A 14,843-nucleotide genomic window follows, 5' to 3' on the forward strand; every position below is an offset into this window, starting at 1 on the left:
GATTTCTCGTATTTACATTTTTAAGCTCCAGCGGAATGCAGCACATTCTGTACTGAGTGATTAGTTCAGCCAAGGAAATCAAGTTTTGTTACATCCGACTAAACTTATAAAAACTATTTATTAAACTAACATTTCACATTTATGCAAATAATTGCATCTAGAGCTGAGTAACTGAAAAAGGCTTTTAGTGCCTGTTAGAGTTGAAATTATTATTTTTTAACCTAAGAAGTTTTACTCTTGTAATTTGGGTGTTGCTGGGTTTTGTTTCCTTCAGGGAGTTGACTCCCGTATGTGCTTCGTTAGGACCAAATAAGTCGCAGAGTGGGGACAGTGTCGGTGCAGATTGCTCTGGTCTGTTTTGTTAGCTTGGCTTTGGTCTGATGGATTATACTCAGGCACTTGCCTTTAAAGTTAAGCACGTGCCTGTTAATTCCCCTAAATGGGAAAAGATGACTTGCTACTTGGATGCTTTGCTGAACTAGAGGCTGAGTGACCGTAGCTTTTCCAGGGCAGTTACTGCTGTGACAGACACGTAACCAGCACGGCTTTCAGCTGGAGAATTGTCCCAAAGCAGCCATTTTAGTGTCGTGGCTAAAATAATATCAAAACTTTAAAAACCACAGTTTCTCATTTAAAATTATGGTCCTGGTTACTCACGAGCAAAGGACTGTAGATTAAATTCTTTTACATAAAGTTTGTTTTTTTTTTTTCCTTTTAGCTTATTAAAATTCCCAAAGTTGATGTGCCAAACGAAGTGCATGTATTTAACTTCGACTTATCAAATGTTGGCAAAGATAATCCTCAGGGAAGCTTTGACTGTGTCCAGCAAACGGACTCAAGGTAAGTTCTACTTAACGTTTTCTTTCATGGCAAATTCAAGTAGATTCTGTGGCTTTGACCCTATAGCGAAAACCTTTGGCAGATGCGTGCTCCTACTGATGAGCTGCAGTAGAAAATTAATTCCTAGCAATAGCATGATTTCTTGCCAGTGATAAATACTTGCTTTTACATAGACTTCTTTTTGGTTTTGCTCTTTAAAAAGTAAGCTTTTGAGTACTTTCTCACCTCTTAGTGCTATTTTTAAAAGCTTTTGGAGTTCAGCATCGTCCAAGCTAGACCAGATCCATCCTACAACCATATGTAAATATGATTATGGCTGGCAGCATGCTAGCCTGCTAGCCATGAGGGATAGTGGTCTTATTTTAAGAACCACATGAATCAGTTGCCTTATCCATAATTGCATGACCGTGGTGGTTCAGAACCCAAACGTAATACAGCAGCGCCTTGTCCTGGACCTTTGGGTCAAAGTGAACAGTGTTAACATCTGCCAAAAAGGCAAGAAAATGCCACGCAAAAATACATTACTTTTACTTTTGCAGTTCAGTGTGGTATTGATGTAGTCCAGTGGTGTTGAATAACTGTTTGTCTATTTGATTAACTAGGACATCACAGGCAGAGTTTGTGTTTTGATCTGGGAAGCTGATAGCAAACAGGCACAATGACACACGTCTCCGAAAGGCGCTGCTCAGGTTCTTGGTCACAGGAGAGCTTCTGCCCTCAATTTCAAAACAGAGATTTGTCTAAATATCGGGTTTTGTGAGCAATTAGAAAATGAGCTGATTTAATAGCTCTCTGCCTAACAGATCTCTCAGCATCCTCGTCCTCCTCTTCCTCCCCCTGCGTTAGGTGTCTTCTACTACAATGCAGCCTTTCAGTGAACTCACTTAACTGATGGGATTGGCAAAAAGCCAAATGGTTTAGTGGCAGACCTGGGGGAGCCTGGGGCAGCCAGGGGGGTTTTTTGTGGTGTTTTGTTGCTTTTTGTTTGGATTTTTTTTATTAAACTCTATCTGAAAGGGGCCAGACAGCTGCCAAGGCTGGCACAAAGCAGGCGGCAGGAGTGCCTGCCTGGGGTAAGAGGTCCTGACTTGCATCTCTGAGGACACTTTCTCCTTTGGGAGGGAGCACCTTCAGTTAAATTAAACCAGATTCTTTTTAAAAATAAGTTTAAATTTAAGCTGCCTTAGCTCTCAGTAATTCTGAATAATGTGCCTAGGTAGTTTTAGTGTGGTTTTACTAATCTACTTGAAAATCTAATTCAGACGGGCTTTGGTGAGGTCCTTTGGAGCCAGCTATCGGTTTGTGCAATATGAAATGCAAAACTTGTGTAGTGTTACACACAGAGTCGTTTTTAAAATGTAAAACCAGAGAGGACCTACAGGGTACCTAGTCTAATTTTGTGCTCAGGGCAGGTCTAGCTATAAATCTGGCTTGGATTTTGAAAGATGGCCAGCCTGAGGAGCGGGATTACCCAGCGTCTCAGTCGGTGCTTGGCTGCTTCTCTGGTGGAAAAGCGCATAAAGGCAGTGATGTTCAAGGAAATGGGCAGTGGGTAAAAGCTATGCTTTTAGATGGCAAGAACGGTCTTTTTTTCTGTTGTAAATGTGCTGATTTTAGAGCAAGGGATCAATACATACTTCTAGGCTATGGAAAAAACTGTAGCTGTATCATCTTGAAAGCTTGGTCCTGCTTTGTGACTTTCAGAAACGACGTTGTCAGTTGAGACATGAGATTCTTGACCCTTCTTCTTGGAGCCTTGATGGAGGGTTTTAGGGTGGTTAAAGCGTTCCGTGTGAGCTAAAACTGGTGCCTGTTCTCTGGTCAGAGCTGTTGCAATGGCTGCGCAGCTCACTCGTTAAGAGCGGTGATAATTAGAACAGTTTAAACGAAGTTGCGGTTTGTCAGACGAGGTGCCCTCCTGGCTGGGCGTAATGCTTGAGCCAGGCATGCTTGGATGGACCATGGAGGGTTGGGTCCCACCAGAAACATCTCCTGAAGCCCAGCACCCACCCTGATGCTACTGAGGAGACCTCACCATCCTTCCCTGCGTGCGGGCTTCACTGTAAACGCCTCTTCCTGGACATCTGTGAAAGCACAATGATGGGAGACTAGGACATGGGCCTCGATGGATGCCCTGGCTTGTCCTCCTGGGCATCACAGGGCCTGAGGCCACCATGGGCCACCTCAGGCGGAGGAGAGAAGAGAAGAAGAGACATGTGCTGAGCTGAGAGCCGGGTGGCTGGTGGAAAGCCTCCTGCCCACCATCAGAGTGCCAGTGGAACAGCCCGAGTTGTCCCTGTCATTGTGGCACTTACCAGTACAGCCACCAACAGTGCCACCACCTGAGTCTGCCTCTCAAATATGGTTATGTGAGGAAATTGTAATTGCACCGACAGGTAAAACTGATACAGTTTGGATGTGTAGAGACAATTTGAAATCTATTTTTACGCCCTAGCTAGCTGTCAGAACTGGAAAACGTTTTTCTTCACCTGTTAAGACAGGTTTTTAAAGTTCCTGATACAACCATACTTCTAAACCTGAACTAGTGCTTGGGCTCAACCTTTTTCAATGTTTTTATAGTTCTGGAGCCTCGCAACTCAGTTGCCTGGGACTTATACAGAATAAAATTACAGTATGTGCAACAAGTGATTCCTATCTGACGACCAGAGAGCGCATGACCCAGGCAGAAGAGGAGTCGCGCAATCGAAGTGCAAAGGTTATTAAACCTGGTGGACCATTTTTAGGTATGGTTGTATTTCATTTTCTACTAGATGTCTGTAACTTTTCAAAATCAGTAATTCATCTTTTCAGCGTGTTCTTGGGAAAGGTGGTGTGTTCAGAGGTCTCGGGTGTAGGTAGCTCACCCTCATGTTACAGATTTGCAGTCTTCTGCTGCTGCATTCAAATATTAGCTTTTTCCCCCAAGAAAGCCTGCCAGTCATTCCTTATTCCCATATTGCTTGACTGGTTGAAATTTTGACCATTGAGGTGAGGGTTTTTAACCACCCCATGCACTTAAATTCTCTGGTTTAGTAGCTAATGTTTTGTTTCTGTACAGCACTTTTGAGTACCCACATACAGTGCTAAACCATTAACCTTAATTTCTAGTCTAAAAAAGTTAACATTGAGGAAGTCTCATACACAATTTCATAAGCTTGATAAGAAAAACTTTGCTTTTCACGCTTGCTAATGCTGATTAAATTTTATTTGGTGTCTTGGTCATTAAAAAGCAACTGTTACCACAGGACTGGTTTTTTTTTAAAAAAAAAAAGAAAGAAAAATAAGAAAGTTAAAGTAAGGTAATGTTGGCACCTTCCAATGGATTTCATCATTTTCTGCAGAAGAAAAAGCATTTAGGTGATATCATTAAACTGTTCTGAGTACCATTTCCCCGAGGAGCCTGGAGCTGGCTGCAGATAGAGGTAAGGTGAGCATCCACCTCGTAGGCACTCAGTGGCACAGGCAGCAGCGAGCTAAACCAGGTACACATCCATCTTCATTAACTAAAACAGGCTCTCACTCGGCTTTGGCTGCAGTCCTCCGCCAGCCCGGATGTCCCCGACAGTGACGGAGCAACGTTTGCTTTGCCTCACCTTACTGCAGATCATTTTAAGCCAGCGTCATCATGGCTTTTTTGGAGATACAAAACTTAAAAAGAGTGTGTGACTTTGACACTGAGGGAGCTGGGCACAGGTTAGTGCCAGGACATGGACTTGGGACCGCTTACCCCCTCCCCCCGGTATTGTCTAAAATACTCTTTAATGGCGACGTGAGAATGAGGCGCTTTCATCCATTTCAAAACTTCTTGTTGGGGAAGTTCTGTTTTAGATGTGAATGATCTGCGTGAGTCTTGTTAGTTGTTTAAATAGAACTTAAATGAATATTTCACATTAAATAAATGGGGTCTGAAGATTGGCAGTAGGACAATTACGGCGTTTGGAGATAATTTTGTTTCAGGCTGGCATTGATGAAGCTCAGGTAGGACAGGTCTAGTTGCTGGTAGGGCACGAGGGTGACTTTGGAACATGCTTCAAATCGCAGTACAAATTAGGAGCTGAGGTTGTTAATCATGTTAATGCTTGGTTATGTTTTCAGTTAATTTTTTTTTTTCCCAAGTGATTCAGAGACCTGACTTTAGGAGGCGTTTTGTTTGAATGCTGCTTACACTGTCCGCTCTGCCAGGGGTTTGTGTATCTACATTGAATTTAACTTGTCAAAAGCTTTGTAATGTGTTCAGTAAACAACTGGCAAGTTCATACTGTACTAAAAATGTAACTGTGTGTGTTTGTGTGATTAGGTCTGTTCTTGAAAACCAGAAGGGCAAAGTCCAGGGAACGTGCAGGGTAGAAAGGTTATAAAGGTTTGGCTTCTACTGCAGAATGGAAACAAGTCTCTGTGTGTCTGGTAGAAGAGAGCAAGCTCCTGATTTTCTCTCCAATCCTCATTACATCTCCCTCATGTACCAAACATGAGTTGTTGGTTTCAGAAAAATGCCTAGTTTATGTGGTATTGCATAACAGTATTTATACAATTATTGTATAAATAACTGTTGGATTGCAAACAGTATTTATACAATTATTTTCTTCAATATTCTGATATTTATTTTTTTTCCTGTTCAATAGCAAATGGTATTTAAAAACACAGAGTAGAGAAGTTTGGGTCTTTTTCTGGAAAACTAAGATTCAGGTTGGATGATGTTATTTTTAAATTCTGGATGCATTGCTTGCAAACACTTACGTTGTTCCTCCGCTTGAGAAACAGGTCTTTTTTTATAAAGAGATTGATGCAAAATGCTGTGCAGGCTGTGTTTTAAAACTTCTCTGTCTGCAATCCCAAGGACTGTTAAATTTTTGGTGTACTGTTTCTGACAGATTTGGGCTTATTTAATAAGAGGTGAACATTTCAGTAATTACGGTAGCTCAAGTGATTTAACACCATTTGCGGTTTCTTTAGGCAGTGATGCGATTAATTGTGTAGACTTGGTCTCCCAAGGCCTTAATGGGGAATCTTTTAGTTATATGGAAAACCTTTGCATCATGCTTTAAAGTACTCTTCTAAAAAAAAAAAAAAAAAAAAAGCCTGATTTGGGGTATTCAGTACTTGAGTTTATAAACTGGAAAAATAATAAAAACATCTATATAAATAATCAGTAAAGTCTTCCTACCATTATTGCTCATTTAACAACTTTTAAAATATTGAATATTTATTTTAAACGCCTACCTCAATGCATCTTCACTACCTGTATATTCTTACAGTCTTGACATACTAACTAAATACATTTTTTAGAGTTTATCCAGCTTAGTAAATTCTTTTAAATCAACTTTCTTGCCTTTTCCCAACTTCCCATGTAACTTTATTTTTATTTTTATTTTTTTTTCCCCCCACTCTTACTACAGGAAGAAGACTACAGGTCAAAAGACCACCACAAAGCGTTCCAGATGGTGTGCCTGAGAGGAAGAGATCGACACCCATGAACCCTGCAAACGCAGTTCGGAGGACTCACACGCACAGTGCTGTTTCTCAGCGACCATACAGGGACAGGGTGATTCACTTACTGGCACTGAAGAGTTACAAGAAACCGGAGTTACTTGCTCGCTTGCATAGAGATGGTGTCAGTCAAAAGGACAAGAACTCCCTTGGAACTATCCTTCAGCAGGTGCTGGCATTTTTTTCCCTCCTGCTATTCTTTTAATCGTAAATTTGAGGTGTGTTACTCCTGTATTTAAATTAGAAAATAATAAGCAACTTACGTGATGCTCCTTGTTTAAGTTTTTCAGTCAACTTTATACAGATGCCCCAAATCATGATTCAAGGTGAGGAAAGGAAAGAAAAAAAGAAAATTGGGGCAGTGTATTGTTTTGCTAGAATAGCAGTCAGTAATTAATTATTTCTAGCTTTATTGCTCCTAATTTCTCATTTTTTTCCTCTCTCTTTTACTCGGACTGCTTAACTGCTTAATTGAGAGAACCTGACCATGCGTTCTCTTCGAATAGTTTGTCATAGTACTTAATGTATCTTGTGATGAGTTTATGAGGAGAGAAGTTTAGTAATGACATAAGTTAGTATTTAATTTAAACGTAGTCGGTGGCACGTAAATGATACTTGGCTTCTCTTGGCATCTGTTAGAACTGCAATCCAGGGAAGGGTGTTCCAGCCAAGTCATAAATGAAAAAGGTGGTGGTCCAATTTTGAGCATAATCTTTCTTTGCTATCACGTGGATTGTGGCTTTATCTTACTTGAAACCTTTTTTTATTCAGTATCTTTTCCAATTTGAGTTGAATTTCACTTGTATTTCTTTATCATATCCATCAAAATTATTGATAAGCCTATAAAGGTTTTAAACTCTGTATTCAAGAGTGGCACATTAATTTTCTACTAAAACAGTTCAGCACAGGCTTCTTAAAGTATCAAAAGAGCAGTGGCTCCTCACTTAATATTTAAATATGGTACCCATAAACTGTGGCTGAATTATGCATGTATTAATATGTTAAGTAGGAATATTTCCTATTTATCTTGGAAAAAGATTGGAGCCTATTAAAGTGAGTAATATTCAACATTTGTGCAGCTTTGGTTGATCCTACACTGAATTTTAAAAACTCATTTCATGAATATGTTATATAAGTATTGTTGCTTTGTTTGCCCAGTGCAATGCCAGTTTTTTCACCCTGAAGGCATACACAATTTAACAAAAGCCACGTGCTTACACATGGAGTAATCAACTTGTATTTTAAGTTGGTTATAAAATTCGAAAAGCCCAGATGCCTGGAGGATAAAAGGTGCAGGGATTTGATCGTGTCCCTTTACGCTTGACGACCTGTAAGGAGATTTCTTTGGAGAATGGTTCCTGTATGTGGTGTGACCTACCTCAAGGCACTGGTTTGCGTTCAGAAATGGCCACATTAGCAGCACGGCACCCTGAAAAGCCTTGCTTACCTTGTTCTTATCTTCCTAATGAAGTTTTTTTTGTACAAATCTAAAATCACCAGCTTGAACCTGATAAAATCGAATATGCTTCTCTTAGAATACAGCTTTAATTTTGTTTTTAAGAAGTGAATTACTGTTTCTGGGTATCTTTGTTACTTCTGATTTTTTTTAAGCTTGGGGCAGACAGACATGCACATAGATGTGAATTAGCAGTGTTTATCTATAATGTTTTGGAGGAAAAAATGGGCAAAGCTTCAAAAAGTGGTGTTGGTGCATTGATGAGTTATTGAGCATTTTGCATCAGGCAGATTGATGGAGAATGGTTTCTTGGAGGTTTTCTCTGAAACTCTGGACAGGTGTCAGATGATGAAGTCTAAAATAGTACCGTAGGTGTCAATGGTCTCAAGGTTTTATGAGCTCTTTTTAATTTTCTGAGTATACCTTGTATTTTTCTGAAGGAAGATCTAAACCCATTTTATTTTCAAAGGTATATAGCAAGGCATGCACTCCTGACAGTGGTTTGCTCTAATGAACCTTGTGTCTGCAAAATGAAGAGTGCATCTGGACCTGTACACCTCTCCTGAACTGTTTTAGCACTAAATCTTGTTTTCGAAATATAGCTAATTAGATATAAGTAGTGACTTTTTTCACAATCAGTAAAATTTTGATACGACTTAAAACTAATGGGATAGATGAATAATTGATCTTCCTACCAGAAGTTTAGTGCCAGTTAGTTATTCCGTGTGATTGTTCAGTAGAAAGCTGTAGTTTCTTGTGGCTCAGGCACTTGAGAAAGAAAAGAAAAGCAATTCTGTTTATCAAGACAGATGATGACACACTGCGGTCGTTAACGTGATGATGGAAAACACGTATTGTTCGAGGCACGGTCTGTGCTCTATCATCACAGTATTGCTGCGTGAAACAAAGGAACAGCAGGTGTCCTCCTGAAGTTGAACAACTCTGCATTTGTACCTGGAGATAACAGATAGTGTTCTTCAGTTCTTAAGAAATCAAAATAAATAAATAAAAATATGTAAATAAAAATTAGGCCTCAACATATTTCGTGCAGTGAAGATTTGAAGTTTTTACATAGTTTGCCTTCACTCTCAATGCTGTATAAAAGACAAAAAAAACCCCAGATACATGGTATGGAGAGAGGTTTTCATAGAGTACATTTCATATATGCTTGCAGCAGTTTGGGATTTTTTTACATCTGAATTTCTATATCCCATACTGACCATATTTTTTAAAATTGGTGCTCATTACGTGAGAGCTGCTTTGATCTTCACATCTAAAACACCTGGAAAACTGGTGCGTGATTTCGTTTTCAGTTTTGATTTAGCTTTGCAGTACCAATCTTATTTCTGTAGTTTGCATTTAGGTATAATGAACATTTATTTTCTTAAATGTCTGCCTGTAGGTAGCCAGCCTGAATCCAAAGGATAATTCTTACAGTCTGAAGGATTATGTATTTAAAGAAATACAAAAAGATTGGCCTGGATACAATGAAATAGATAAACAGTCATTGGAGTTAATACTTTCTAGGTAAGTTCAGTCTCTAGGGGAAGGAAAGTAGCCATTTAAAAAACTTTTTCTGGGAAATGCGTGCCTATCTTCCCTATTAATGAAAGAACTCTGGCATAGACATTTTTACCTTGTAACCTGAAGTGTTGGGTCGTCCTTACAGAAAATTAAATTCATCTCAGAATGCCACCAGCACCAGCCACTTGGAGTCTCCTGTAGCTTCTAATAAAGATGCTCCATCATCTTCTTCTCAGGTATTTTGTATTTTTCGGACATTTTTACAGTGTATTAAGATTTATCACAGTTTATTTTGCTGTAAAAGCTGTGCTGTGCAGCACTAATACTGTCTTTAACACATGAAAAACTGAAGCATTTATTTCTAATTGGATTATTATATTTTTTTTATAGATAGTTTCTCTTTCAAAGATGGAAAAAAAAGAAAATGTATGGCCATGTAGCTTAAGGGCTGCTATATTTAGTGTTTATTAAAATATTCAGAAAAAGAAACAATTCCTGTCTATGCAGGGTTTTGTAAATATACCTAGATCTTTGGCAGAAACCAGCCCTGTCGTGTTTGAACAGCCAACACGTTGGCCTAGATTGTAACTGTCCATCCATAGCACATTGACCTTCAGAAGCCTAAACTCACCTGTGGAGTTTAAACTCACCTGCTGGACTTCTTGGTTACTCGTTATTGTTACACAACCCTGTTCTTTCTGGTTAATACTTAGAACTGTTGTAAGTAAGTTGTAATACTTACAGCTGGTTTGCATTGCCACAGAACTTGTTTGTCTTGGTGTGTAGGAAGATCTTCTAAAGACAAGATATATAGATATTTTTGTTACATGATTGCATGTCTTCAAGGTTCTTTGTGATATGGTAGTTATCATACATTAAATATGCACACACATCCTTCTGCTGCTATTTAAATGTAAAGCTTAGGAAATAAGGACAAGTTACAATAGTGATCCACTTGGAGGAATGTTTTGGTTTGGTTTGGTTTGTTTTTTTTCCTATAGGCATCATTTAAGCACCCATTTTGATTCAGGGTACCTCAGGTGAGAAAAGGCAGATCTGAATCACCCCATAGAATGCCTGCCTTCCCCCAGACTTTTCAGACTTAAAATGCATATGTCCCGTTTTCTTATTGATACAAGAGGACAATGCAAACCCTTTTAGAATAAGCTTGGAAAACTCTACATAAGAGGCATTACTTTAAGGAAAAGTTTGATACTTTCTGTAACTAAAGCTGCTCTTCAGTGCACAGAGATAAGGTGGGAAGTACAGAAGGTCTTTCACCACTGAGATACTTACATTTAAATAGAGTAGGGAGGGCACAGCTCTCTTTTCCCTAAATTTCTTCCAGTCAGAGCATGAAATGGTGCAGGTCTCAGGGACCTTTTTACACCTGCCTCTGCACACACAGATTCAGGATTTACTTCAGCAGGGTGGCCCAGAGCCATGCCTGGCACTGCTGGTCCAAGCTACCGCTTGTACATCAGTGTGAGCAGTGCCCGCTTGCTAGACTCTTAACTTTGGTGTGTCCAAAGGGAAATGGGCATCTAAACAGTAGCAACCTGACCTCCTTGTTTTGGTGAAACCTTTGGTCATAGAATCCCAGACTGGTTTGGGTTGGAAGGGACCTTAAAGCTCACCCAGTTCCAACCCCCCTGCCAGCAGCAGGGACACCTTCCACTAGACCAGGTTGCTCAAAGCCTCATCCAACCTGGCCAAGAACACTTCCAGGGAGGACCAGCCACAGCTTCTCTGGCCAACCTGGGACACTGGCTCACCACCCTCACACCAAAGAATTTCTTCCTCACATCTCATTTCCATCTCCCCTCTTCCACTTTCAAGTCATCACCCCTTGTTCTGTCTTTGATAGTACTGCTGAAGAGAGCATCTTTCTCCCAAAGCCTTTTATCTGTAGATTTGAAGAACAACTTGCTAAATCATAAGATGAGAAACTAGGAATGAAATAAGCCATGTATTTGGCTGCAGCACTTCCTTGTTTGACAGCTGTTTTTAGATAAGAAAGATGTGTTTTCAGTGTTTGCCTGTTCAGAAATGCTCCTTTCCAAAACTTAATTCTGATTTTTATTTTTTTTATTATCATTATTACAGAAACGGCTTTTACATTACGATTGTGTCAGTCCTCTGGTGAACAAAAAGCAGAGGATATCTCACCTGACCAGTCGAGTCCCAATGTTCTTCAGTGGCCGCTTGCCTGCCTCCAGCGAGAAAGCTGCTGCCGCCCCTCCGCCGCCTCCCCCCGCTCCCCCCCCCCCCCCCCGCCACTCCCGCTGCTCTGACGCTACCTCCCAACCTCCTTCACGCTTCCAACCCTCTTCAAACTACCAGCTCCATCTCCTCCGACAGCCCTGAGGGGCAAGGGGGGACACAAGACCTGCCGGTGGACAACTTTAGTCAAAACAGAAGTAGCATCTCTGAGGACCAGCCACAAAAATATACCTCTCAGACTCCTCTGGGGATCCCAGCGCCTGCCGCGGTGCAGGTGGAACCTCACAAACCTATGGGTGGGAAGCATGAGGTGTTGCACCAAAAATGCAAGAAGGTAAAAGAGCATAAGGAGAAGGATGAAGGCAAAATGCAGGACACTATGAGTGTGAGCGAAGAGGAGAAAGACCTTAGAAAAGAAGAAACTGCCAAGCTGAAAAAATCCTCCTATTTGGATTCACATGAAGGTATTGATACGCTGCTTTTCTAATTATTATATGGGTAACCCTGGTGAAAAGGGAGCAGTAAAACCAGGGACTGGATACACAGATGGTCTGTTTTTTCACTTGCTATATATTAAGTGCTTTGCTGTTATCCCTATTTTATAGCCATGAAGAATTAGTGGGGTTTTTTCTGCCATTGCATTACATCGTAACTGTTAGTTTAAAAAAAAAAGCCAACAAAAAAACCCCAGAAACTGGACTTGTTCTGCTGGAACCTGAGCTAAAATTAGGTTTATTTTTAAGAATTCTCACTCTGTAGTAAAAAAAATCATTAAAACAAAGAAATCTCAAATGGATTGCTGTTGGACAGAAACCAGTTACAAGGAAGAGCTAGGTACTAGAAAAACACAAGGAATGGATTTGTTTTTTTGCTTGATTTCCAGTAAACTGACAGTTTACTGAAACTTACTCTGCCTCTTCCATCAGCAAATTTTAAAGTCTGCATGCTGAAAATAAAAACCTGTCGCACGTACTTATTGCATGCTAGTTTACTGAAATACACAGATCAGACATAAATGTATTTCATCAGGTGTCACAATACGTGATTGTGATACACATTGAACTCTGCCTTTTTGTAGAAAGTCTGAAACCTACATCAGCTGGCATGTTGTTGACTGCAGTTTCAGTTTTACCTGTGCTCTAAGCTCTTCTCCATCTATAGCTGCAGGATTTACGACTTCAAAAGATGTAAAAATGGTGCACGCTTAAAATGGCATTGAAAAGCTAAGCAGAGAGGCACAAAGAATACTTGATTTCTTAACACATACACGCAAAAATAGTGCAGAGTTCAGTTACTTTGTTAAACCTGTGTGTTGTCTGATTTCAGAGGTTTGACTCGCACGTTAGAAGCCAGGATTAGAGCCCTTTCCTATCACAGCCCTTAGGGTGTTGGAGGTGCCTCTTTGAAATGGTGTTGTGCTTGTAGATAAGGATGCTTTGAGATAGTCTTCTCACATTTACCCTGGACATACTGTGAAGCCACATGGCTTGGGATTGCTTTGCAAATATTCTTGTTTGAATTTATAAACACGTGAGCATCTTTCTCTGGAAGCCAGTAACAAAATTCTGAACAGCTAAGGAAGGAAAAATCTGTCCTACGTTTCAAGTTGGTGCCAACAAACGCACTTGAATTTTTGGAAATGAAATGCTCACAGCACAACTGTTCACATAAGCTGTATTGAACATACTGTGACTATGAATATTACTGTTTGCGTTTCTCTCAAATTTTGTTCCCACTTTTACACTTCTTTTTATACTCCTGCTATACCACATAATAATTTTAATATTAAAAACAAAAGAATCAGGTAGAACGTCACATGATAGCTCTTTTCTCTCCCCAGGACTTAAGGCTCAAATAGCTTAAAGACTGGCCAGTGTGGCTGAGATTTAGCAGAAATACTGTCTTTAAACAGTGGCGATGTAAGATAATAATGAATATAAAAGATTGTGTGTTTTTTAAGCTTGCCACAAAACCCCAAATGCAAAGCAGCGAGAGATTACCAAGATACTGAGTGTTCCTGTTCCAGATAATTTTTCTTTACAGTGGCTATTTTTCTTATTTGTCAAAAAGATAAAGGGCTCTTGAAATATTCCTTTAAAAAGGGGGATTAGAGATTAAGTGTACTGTGCTTTCATAATGCCATTTAAAAGAGCAAAAGAGCAATTTACAAGTACAAGTAACTTTAAAACCCCGTATTGCCACGTTAACGAGGAGCAAGTCTTTGTTGCAGCTTATTGAAGCCTGAATGCCAGTAACCCCTATAGGATGCTATTGACTTCCCTGCTTAGAAGAGCATTGAAATTAAATCTAACTTTGTCTACCTGTAATTGGCAGGGAAGGAGCGATAAGAACGTGGCATAAAAAGAACTTCAGCTTTCTACTCCTATTTCTCACTGGAACCCGGATGCTTGATATATAGATATATATATGTATACATAAATATCAAGCTGTCCTCTTTTGTGCAGCTACATCTGTTGCTGCATAACTTGAATTGCTGTGCAGATGCCACATCAGGACTTCAAATAAGAAAAGCTGACCTGGGGTTAATACTGCTGTAGAGCAGAACCTGTGGAATAAAGTAGCCGTGCCCTCTTTCTAAACCCCGGTACTGTCTGCTGTGGAGAAGGTTGTCTGAGCCCTGTTATTGACTTAGAATAGGCTCTGTCAGTAATCTGCTGTGACAATAAAACTCTAAAGGATTTTTTTTTTAAGCCCATCAGGTTGGTATTGTTTGTCTGTATTAAAAAGCTGTTTATCTCAAGTGTCAAAATTCTGCTTTTCTGTAGGAGTTAAAGAAACTTGCACTGCCTCCACAAATCCTCCATCATCAACAGGTGATCAACCAGACTACTTCATGTGAGTAAAACAGCAATTATGTCTCTTACCACTCGTTGAAGCAGTTGGAAAATCACCTATAAAAACTCTAGTTTAGCTACAGAATTTACCAAAATGTAATTTTAGAAAAATGACAAGTTCCTTTAAGTCACCCAGCTGCCTTACTTGAGTATCTGCAAGTTTTAGACTCTGAGGTTGTCCCTTAATTATCGTGGGGTAAGAGAAGTGTTAAAAAGAATTTTGAATATAGTTTAGAAGACTTAAAACATTTAATTTTACTCTTCTTCAAGAACACAATAAAAAACGAATATGAACATGTACTGTTTTATTTTAAGAGGTGAGGCAATACAGGAGGAAAGCTGGATGCTTAAATACTAAACACATAAATATGAACATCTTCCCTGTGTTTTCACTGCTTGGTGTCTTTAAACTGGAAAGGTGGGGAGGGAAGCAACTGATGTCATCTACCTGGACTTGT

The 14,843-nt window shown here is 39.8% G+C and overlaps 1 protein-coding gene across 1 annotated transcript; it reads left to right on the forward strand.

The window, feature by feature from the left end:
- Window positions 1-718: 718 nt before the first annotated feature.
- Window positions 719-14,386, forward strand: ELL2 (elongation factor for RNA polymerase II 2; the record flags this gene model as incomplete). The annotated part of the gene is made up of 8 exons (XM_010174266.1): window positions 719-840; window positions 3,421-3,584; window positions 6,237-6,496; window positions 9,186-9,310; window positions 9,453-9,543; window positions 11,414-11,577; window positions 11,624-11,994; window positions 14,317-14,386. Coding segments are annotated over 8 exons (1,367 nt in total), but the record flags the coding sequence as incomplete, so codon positions are not given.
- Window positions 14,387-14,843: the final 457 nt, after the last annotated feature.

This window comes from Antrostomus carolinensis, unplaced genomic scaffold (assembly GCF_000700745.2).
Source record: "Antrostomus carolinensis isolate BGI_N321 unplaced genomic scaffold, ASM70074v2 scaffold46508, whole genome shotgun sequence".
Taxonomy (NCBI): Eukaryota; Metazoa; Chordata; class Aves; order Caprimulgiformes; family Caprimulgidae; genus Antrostomus; species Antrostomus carolinensis.